The sequence below is a fragment of the Panthera leo genome, chromosome F3 (genome assembly GCF_018350215.1).
Source record: "Panthera leo isolate Ple1 chromosome F3, P.leo_Ple1_pat1.1, whole genome shotgun sequence".
Taxonomy (NCBI): Eukaryota; Metazoa; Chordata; class Mammalia; order Carnivora; family Felidae; genus Panthera; species Panthera leo.
This window is the reverse complement of record NC_056696.1, coordinates 64,431,688-64,441,143: the sequence shown is the minus strand read 5'-3', so window position 1 is coordinate 64,441,143 and position 9,456 is coordinate 64,431,688. Positions and strand designations below refer to the sequence as shown.

The 9,456-nt window shown below is 57.5% G+C and overlaps 1 protein-coding gene across 1 annotated transcript; it reads left to right on the top strand.

Moving 5' to 3' along the window:
- Positions 1 to 1,477: 1,477 nt before the first annotated feature.
- NHLH1 (nescient helix-loop-helix 1) lies at positions 1,478 to 5,349 on the top strand. Its single transcript, XM_042925212.1, has 2 exons — positions 1,478 to 1,780; positions 4,750 to 5,349. The coding sequence occupies exon 2, from the start codon at positions 4,922 to 4,924 to the stop codon at positions 5,321 to 5,323; it is 402 nt and encodes a 133-aa protein (XP_042781146.1). The 5' UTR covers positions 1,478 to 1,780; positions 4,750 to 4,921; the 3' UTR covers positions 5,324 to 5,349.
- Positions 5,350 to 9,456: the final 4,107 nt, after the last annotated feature.

Here is a 9,456-nt window from a genome sequence, read left to right as displayed (position 1 = left end):
CCTCCAGCTCAGCCCATCTGCTGGCGCCTGGGCACCTGTCTGGGCCTGCCCAGGTGGGAGTTGGCACCTCCCAGACCTGGCGGGGGGGTGGTGGGGGAGCTTGGGGAGGAATCATAGGACTCCCCTTAGGGAGGAAAAGCCCAGAAAAGTTTGATCAGCAACAGGGAAACGGCGAATGCCTCCGACAACCCCCGCAGCTGGGGCTTGCTCCAAGGAAGGTCCAGACCCTTCCATGCAATAGCTCACTTAATCTCCATGGCAACCTAAGAAGCAGCTCTAATGAACCCCATTTTGCAGAAAAGGACCCTGGAGGCTCAAGAGGTTAGGTTACTTGTCCAAGGTCACCAGACGCCAGGACTTTCTTCACCGTAAGACACTGTCTCTGGAGCGCTCCGGGTTCATTCTGGATACTCGCGAAGGCTCAGTGACGACACCCAACAGCTGCGTGGAGTCCCAGCTCCTGCCACCCTTCACCACACACGCACACGCACACACACACACACACACACACACACGCACTCAGACACGCGTGCACGTGCACACACAGGCCGGAGGCAGCTGAGCTACTGAGGTGAACTTAATCAATGCCTGTTTGCATATAATTCTGTATCTGATTTTCTTACTGCTCATTTGCTGCCCTGGCACACTCCAAGCCTGCCCGGGCCACCCTGACTTCTCCCACATCCTTCCAACCCTCGTCCTTCCTCTTCCTTCAACCCGGCCTTTCCTCCTACGAGCCCAGAATTCCCAGCGGGTCAGCTTGGAAAAAACTCCCTGTGGGCTCTGTGTCAGGAATCTGACCCCGCTCCTCCCCACCACGAGGTAGATGGGAGGTTGAGGGCTGGGTAAGAGGGCATGGGGTGACTAAGTCCCAGGGCCACACGGGAGCCACGGGCAGCCTGCCGAGGGGTCCTGTGGGCACCAGCTTTAGGAAGGATGAGAGCTTGTCGAGGACCAGGACTCTCAGGTCTTCTTTGAGGACCTAGGGTTTCCCTGTTGGTACCTTGGATAGCCTTCTTCCCAGGGGAAAGGAAACAGGGGAAGGGGTTGTCAAAGTCACGCTGGGACTCAGAATAGGACCATGGCACTTAAACCTGGCTTGCTGGGGGCCTCTGTCCCTGCCGCCTCTGGTGTGGAAGACCGAGGGGGTTCATCTGTGATCCTGCCCTGGCTCTCGCCCCAGCCCCACCCCTTCCCCAGCTCTCCATTTCTTGCTTATGAAATATGCATGGAGAACAGATGTCCCTGCTCCCCTACTCCCTGCCCCCCCCAGGGCCAGCCCCCACCCCCAGCTCCCGGGAGGTGGGGTGGGGGGTGTTCCCAGTTCTCTCTGCCAATGGCTGCCTGGCCTGGCTGTTTAATATTGATGAGGGGGGGGGAGCTGGGCCAGCCAATGGCGAGCTGGGGGTGTGTGTGTGTATCTCCATATATATATACATAGGGCTGGGCCAGCTCAGGTGTGTATGTGTCCGTGAGTGTGTGTGTGTGTATGTGTGTGTGCGTGTGTGTGTGTGTGCGCGCGTGTGTGTGTGTGAGTGCCAGTGGCTCCAGTCCCTGACCAAGCCCACCCCCTCCTCCTGGGCCCTATATTCCCACCATGTGTAGCCCTCTCATCTGCCCTGGAGCCTGTACAGCCACGCCACGCCGCCGTCCCCGAGAGCTCTAGAGAGCTGGTCACTAACTTTGCAGACGGATGAGCTCCCAGCAGCCAGAGGAGACCGGGGCTGTCAACGCTGCCCCCTGTCCTGCGAGCTCAGACCCCCTCGCAGGGTCTTCCTAGGTAAAGGGAGAACCGTGGGCTGGGGAGGGGTGGGTGTGTCCCTTGCACTCTGGCTCAGGTCCCCTCCCAGAGCCTTCCTCGAGGTCCTCTCTCTCGTGTGTCCCCACACCTCCCTCTCCTCCATTCCTGCCCCTGGACGCTTTGTGCCTGTCTGTTCTCGATCGGGTTGAGCATGGCGGAAGGGGGGGCAGGAGATGAGCATCCCACCCCAGATGCTTGGAGCTGCTGGCCTCCCTCATCCTCGGAGCCTGAAACTTTGGGACCAGAAGTGGATTTGGGGTGAGGACTTGTTGGGTACATGGAAGCCGCTGCCAGGGCCTGAGCCGGGGAAGACGGCGGGGCCAGGACGTGGGACGGGGATCAGACTGGGAGCACACAGAGGGGAGGGGAAGGCACGGCACAGCGGTCGGGGGTGAAGGGACACAGGCAGAGGGAGAATCTGGTGGTGACAGATGTGCTGGGAGCCCCAGAGCCGAACTCCTGAAGCCCGGAGCTGGGGAGTGGGGACAGTAACCGTGTCCCGGGAGGGGCTGACTTCGGGGCCTCCCCCCTGTTGCAATCCTCTCCTGTTCCTTTGGCCCCTGGGATGCGGAGCGCGTTCTGAATTTCAACACCAACCGCCTTCCGTTTTGTGTTGTGGTGACGGCGTGTCTGTCAGATGTCGACTTACACTTACACCCATCACCCCCCAGCGCTTAGTAACTATTTGTCAACGACAGCGGGGTCGGGGGCAAGGCTGGGGGTCCATGAGGCCGGAGAACCGGGCTGGTAAGGAAGGGAAGATGGAGACTGAAAAGGAGCCTCAGTGCTTCTGTTTCTGGCCATTGAGTCCCACGAGCTCTGAGCAGAGTGGCCCTCTGTTCCCCCTCCACACTCGTCCTAAGCAGAGCCTCGCCCATACCTTTCCCTGCTGCCTCGCCCTGACCCCCTCTGGTCCCCGGGACAAGCAAACCTTAGCCAAGTCCCAGAACGGTGTCCAGGCACCCGCCCCCCCCCCCCCCCGCAGGCCACATCTGAACTGATGGTGGGCTGGGGGAGGACTCGAAGCGGGACGCCGACTCTGGTCCCTTCCCGTCATCTTCTTTACAGAGTCACCAAAAGGGCCAGGGAATGGCAATGGTTGAGGGTGTTGAGGACAGAGCTAGAGGAAGGGGCTGGTCCCGAGCAGGGCAATCGTGGCCAGAAGGGACACTTCCGGACTCTAGTGGATGGGGCGGTAGGATCACGTGTCTGTGGTGGTCATGTTGGGGGTGGGGGGCCGGCAGGGACTGGGCTGGGACAGCTGTGCCGAGCTCCATATGTCCCAGTCCACTCTACAATGGGCAGTCTGCGTGCTTATCCCCTCCCCCCCCCAGAGGCAGCAGGAATGCAGCGGGGCCCTGGGGGGGGGGGGGGTGGCTGATAGTGAGGCCAAGGCTTGCAGCTCTCCCATCACAACTGGGGAAGGTTTAGACTCACGGCCAACCTCTCTTGGCGCTGTGACTGCAGTCTCGCTTGTTTGTTTTTTTTTTTTTCCCTTTCATTTTATTATTAAGCATTTTTGGTAAAAAATGGTAAAAAAACACGTAATATAAAAGCTACCATTTTTAGTTTACGGTTCAGTAGTATTAGGTGTATTCCCATGGTGGTGAAACAGATCTCCAAAACTTTTTCATCCTTCAAGTCTGAAACTCTACCCCCTTTCAACACCACCTCCCCTCCCCCCTCTTCCCCCTGCCCCTGGTAACTGCCATGCTACTTTCTGTGTCTATGAAGTTGACGACTTCGATTCCTCGTAGAAGTGGAATCGCTCAGTATTTACCTTTTTGTGACAGGCTCATTTCGTTTAGTAGGACGAGTTTCAAGTTTCATCAGTGCGGCAGCTTGCGATAGGATTTCCTTCCTTTTTAAGGCTGAATAATATTCCATTGAACGTATACGCCCCGTAATCCTCATCCATTCATCCGTCGATGGACATGTTGTTTCCACGTCTCGTGACTAGAGCTGCAGTCAACGTCCACATGCAGATATCTCTTCAAGATCCCGATTTCACTTCGTCTTTCGATATCTACTCAGAAGTGGAATGACTAGGTCATACGGCAGTCCTATGTTTAATTTTGAGGGGAACCTCCGTTAGGCGTTTCACAGTGGCCGCACCAGCTTACGGCCCCACCCCTCACCCCCGACAGGGCACAAGGGTCTCGATTTCTCCACATCCTCATCCACCCTTCTCATTTTCTGTTTTGTTTTCGTTTGATAGCAGCCATCCTAGGGGACACGAGGTGATAGCTCACCGTGGTTTTGATTTGCTTTTCTCTGGCGCTGAATGATGTGAGCATCTTTCCGTGTTTGTTGGCCATTTGTATACCAACTTTGGAGAAACGTCTGTTCAAGTCCTCTGCCCATTTTTTAATTGAGGGATCTGATGTTTTGTTCTTGCCAGAGTTCTTTATAATATTCTGGACACTCCCCCCTCATCAGAGATCCGATTTGCATGTATGTTCTCCGGTCTGCGGTCTGTTGCCTTTTCGCTCTTCTGATTGTGTCCTTTGACTTACGAAAGTTTGCAAGTTCGACGTGGTTCCATTTGTCCATCTTTGCCTTTGCTGCCTGTGCTTCTGGCATCATATCCAAGAAATCACTGCCAAGTCCGATGTCATAAAGCTTTCCCCTGTGTTTTCTTCTAGGAGCTGTCCAGTTTTAGGTCTTTAATCCCCTTGCTCGGTTTTATCCTGCCCCCCACCCCCTCCTCATTTCTCCTTCCTGTCGCTCACCCCCAGGATTCTCTTCCATTCTTACCACCTCTCCTCCTACCCCTTTACAGTGTCCACCTGCCTGTCTCTCCCCACGTTTCGCCTTTCTTCCCCGACGACGCTTACAGGACCTCCCCGCTCCCAATCCTTCTCCAACCTTCCTCTTGCCCTCCCCGTCTCGGAGCTGTCTCCTTCCTCCTCTCTCGGCCCCCCTCAACTTCCCCTTCTCTCCTCCAGGCTCCGGACTGGAACCCTGACCATGGGACCTTGAAGTGGCTCTCACCTCCTCAGCTCAGTGGCAGACCCCACTCCCCCAGGCCCTTCCTGCCCCTCCCACAACCAGCTTGGAGGCTCCCGGAGGGAGGGGTGGGGAGGGGATCCTGATCTCACCGGGCAGGGGGCCTCCATCATGATGCTCAACTCAGACGCGGTGGACCTCGACCTGCCTCCCACCCACTCCGAGACCGAGTCGGGCTTCAGCGACTGTGGGGGCGGGGCGGGCCCCGACGGGGCGGGGCCTGGGGGTCCCGGAGGAGGCCAGGCCCGGGGCCTGGAGCCCGGAGAGCCCGGCCGGAAAGACCTCCAGCACCTGAGCCGGGAGGAGCGGCGGCGGCGGCGCCGGGCCACGGCCAAGTACCGCACGGCCCACGCCACGCGGGAGCGAATCCGCGTGGAAGCCTTCAACCTGGCCTTCGCCGAGCTGCGCAAGCTGCTGCCCACGCTGCCCCCCGACAAGAAGCTGTCCAAGATCGAGATCCTGCGTCTGGCCATCTGCTACATCTCCTACCTGAACCACGTGCTGGACGTCTGACGGGGCTGCCTCGGCCTGGCTGGGGTCCCCCCCGCCCCTCCCCCCCCCCAGCTCCCCGCAGGGCCCCCGGGGCGGGGGGGAGGGGCAGGGAGGCAGGGTGCCCTCCGGCTGGGTGGCTGGCTGGCTGGGGCTGGCTGGCTGGCTGGCGAGGGCCACCTTCTCCTGCCGACCCCCCCACCCCCCACCCCAGGGCGATTCTCGTGCGCCTCCCACGGCTTGTGGTTGGGGCCCAGCTGGTCAGAAACGTTCGCCTGGGTGTTCGGTACCCAGTCCTTGCTGGCTTTCCTAGGCGGCCGCCCTTGGCCGCTCCCCCCTAGCTCTCTCCTGGGCCGCTGCCTCTTCTTCGCACCGTCCGCTTGCCTGTCCCTCCCCCTTGTTTCTGCCCCGCTTCCTCCGCTCTTCCAGGGCCACTCTTACGACCACATTTCTGGAGACCCCAGACCCCGTCTCTGTCTCCCATCCCCTTTCCAGCCTCGCCTGGCCTGGGGTGGGGAGGGGGCACCCATACAGGAAGGGGGAAGGCTGGGCTCCGAGTGGGGTGGGCTTCTACCCCAGAGATCTAACCTCGGGGACGCGGGGCCTCCGGAGATACTCCTGCCAAGGGGAATCTTGGCGGCCGAGAATGATGGGAAAACTCTCTTGCCCCTGAGCTTAGCACATGAAGACCTCGTATCGGACTTGGTAGTGAGTGCCTTGCCCTCTCTGAGCTATTTGGCCCCCTCCCTGCGCCCTCCCGCCCACCGTCCCAATTTTCTCCCTCCCTGTGTGCAGCTAGAGAAAGGGAGACCCGGATCCTGGAGGAGGGGCTGAACCCCCAGAATCAGCAGAGGGCCCGGGGCGGTGGGTGAGCCAGATCCACATCTGCTTCCTCCACCCCAGCACGCTGGGAAAATGTGAAAACCCACAGCGCTTCCTGCCTCAGATGCAGGGGGGGGTGGGGGGGAGGGAATGTTCTATTACTGCCCTCCAGAAATGCTCTGCCCTCTGGGACCTAGGGCCAGTTCGTTATATATATTTTTTCTCCTTCCTTAAGCTTGCCTTCGGCAAGGGAAGACATCCCCTCCCCATCCTGCTCCACCCACCCCCAGCAGGCTCTCGGCACCCCTTCGCACCCCCTCCAGTGTTACTGAGTGCAGCCCAGGGTCGGAATGAAGGGCCAGAGGGCCCGTGTAGAAGTGAGCTCACTGCCCTTCCCGTGCTCCCTCCTCCCCCACACCAGACTCCGTGCTCTACAAGGATATTATTTATTTACGTATTTATTTATTTATTCATCTATTTATTTACTTATTTATTTATAAATATTACTATTTATTGCCGAGTTGTGCACTTTGGGGTAGAGTGAGGGGGCTCCTGGCAGCCCCGGCCGGGTCTCTCTTGCTTCGTCCCTGGTTACTCCTTTCCCTTTCTTACTCCTCTGCAACCCCAGGTGTGTGTGGGCATCCTGTCTGCTCACCACACCCATATCCCTTCCTCAGATCCATCTGTCCAGACACCCCAGTCCTCTGGGATGGTGCCCTTCCCCCAGCTCCAGGGCTCCTGGACCCTTCCATAGTTCCCTTCACCCCCAGACAGTCCCGCCCCAGTCCTGCCTGCCTCTCTTCTCTTTCTAGCCCTCTCCCATGATCCTGATCCCCTCCAACAACGGGCCCCCAGGGTCTGTGTCCTGCATCCTGTATGTGATCCCCTCCCATTGCATTTCTGATTTCATACAAAAAGAAAAATTAAAGTGACCTCGTTCCAGCATCAGGTATGGCTGTGGATCATTCGATTGGGTTGGGAAGCTGGCCCGCAGGCTGTGAGAGGGTAGGCAGGGAAGGCCCTAGGCTTTGAAGGCTCTTCTGATGGGGCTATGAGAGCTCAGTGTGGTGGGTAAATGATGAGAGAGAGAAAAGGAGGGGCCGGAGTGACGGGTGCAGGGAAGGGTATAATACACAGGTCCCAGACCTCCCCACCTAAAGTCCCACGTACCTCCAACTTGGTATTTATTGAGCGATACTTTCTGACCCTTCTGATGTTGGGCTTCTGCTCCTGCTCTCTATGGGCTTGAGAAAGAGCTTGAGTTCCCACTGGAACCCAAGTAAAACGGGTCTGTGGTCCATGCTGCTGGGAAAAGCCATGACATGAAACCTGTCTGTCCTCATTATTGTCTCTGAGCTGGGTCAGTATTCGTTGCAATTTGTTCTTGGCCCACTTTGTGTTCCCCAACCTTTAAGATACGGGGAAGAACATAACGGAGGACCTGGGACTCAGAGACGGGTAAGGAAGGGGATAAAAAGGGTCTCTGAAGGAAATCAAAGGAATCCTGGAAAAGACCCTAAATCAACTCACAGATGAGGAAACTATGGCCCAGAGAGGAGGAGGGCCTTGCCCAAGGTCACACAGCGGGTCAGGGGCAGAAGCGAAGTTCAAACCCAGATTCTTTACGTCCAGTACTGCCAACACCCTGCTCCCCTGAAATGACTCGGCCTGACAGGTGGCCTTCTGTGGACCCCGTACTTTAACGAGACATTGATAAATTAGAGAGTATTCAGTTTTGTGCCCAAGAAGGCAAAAGGTCTGGAGACAACTTTGCAGAAAGAAAACCGCAAATAGGTGTCTCCACAAGAGTAGATTAGGGGCAATCTGATCCCCAGCCTCAAATACGGAGAGAAGAAAGAACAACAGACATCCTGGGCGGCCCCAGGAAGCAGAATCAGGACCAGGAGGCGGAAGTTGCAGCAAACAGATTTTAACTCGAAGAAAAACCTTTCGACTCCCGGAGCTGTCCAGCAACGGAAGCGCCCGCCTCAGGAAGAGGCATCCGAAGTGGACGGCTGGAGAATGGACCCCAGACAGAAACCGGCGAGTACCTTCCTGCCCGGATGGAATATCGGCTAGGTAAACTCGGAGAGCCTTCCAAACGCGAGGTCGTCTGAGGAGTCTGAAGGCAAGCAGTGGGAGGGAAATGCTGAGACGCCTTCCGGTCTCTGAAGGTGCCGTTTTCATCCCTGACACCAGCCGCCAAGAGGAGTTTAAGCTACACTTAGGGAGAAGCCCCCACGCAGGAAGGAGATGACATCTTTCCTTCAACACTTGCATTGAAGAGAGAGAGAGGGAGTGAGAGAGAGAGAATCCCAAGCAAGCTCTGAGAACTGCCAGCACAGAGCCCTCCCACTTCAATGGGAGCAGAGACCTGAGCAGAGAGCAGGGAGGGCTGAGCAGAGAGCAGGGGGGGCTGAGCAGAGACCAGGCAGAATCTGAGGACTACACGGCAGGAACTGGAAGAGAGCTTGGCAGTCACCGAATCCAACACCTTGTTTTATTTATTTATTTTTGTTTGTTTGTTTGAATATTTGTTTATTGTTTATTTACTCTTGAGAGAGAGAGAAAGAGCACGAGCCGGGGAGGGGCAGAGAGAGAGGGAGACACAGCATCCGGAAGCAGGCTCCAGGCTCCGAGCTGTCAGCACAGAGCCCCGGACGCAGGGCTCGAACTCACAAACTGCGAGATCATGACCTGAGCCGAAGCCCGATACTTAACTGACTGAGCCATCCAGGTGCCCTTGTTCGCTTGTTTTTTTAAGTTTGTTTATTTATTTTGAGAGAGAGAGAGAGAGAGACTGAGTTGGGGAGGGGCAGAGAGAGAGAGGGAGAGAGAGAGAGAGAGAATCCCAAGCAAGCTCTGAGTACTGCCGGGCCCAAACTCATGAAACCGTGAGATCATGACCTGAGCTGAAACCAAGAATCAGATGCCTAACCGACTGAACCACCCCCCTCCCCGAGGCGCCCCCAACCGGCTTGCTTGAAAACCGGCTTGTTTTCAAAGCCGATAGGTAGGCCACCGTCCACAAGGGCCGTGTGACTCACCGGTGTTGGTGGACTGGGGTGAGAACCCGGGGTCTCCATTCCGGGCCCTGGTGCTTGGTGCCTTCCCCTGCCCAGCAGCCCCTGCGCTCAGAGCTGCCTGCCTCCCCCCTCATCACTGCCCTGCTGGAAAGCAGAAGGGGTTACTGGGCCCCTCCGCTCAGGGATCCCTCAGGGCCTGGGGGTGGGGGGAGGGGGCAGCCGCAGCTGTTGTGCCAGCTCCGAATTTCTTCAGATAATCAATTGGCCTCGCTGCGCTCTGCTCCAAGGACCAGGACCGAGGAGCTGGAG

Bases quoted from the DNA above. Each gene is read 5' to 3' on its own strand.
- NHLH1 (XM_042925212.1), top strand. From the start codon at position 4,922: ATGATGCTCAACTCAGACGCGGTGGACCTCGACCTGCCTCCCACCCAC.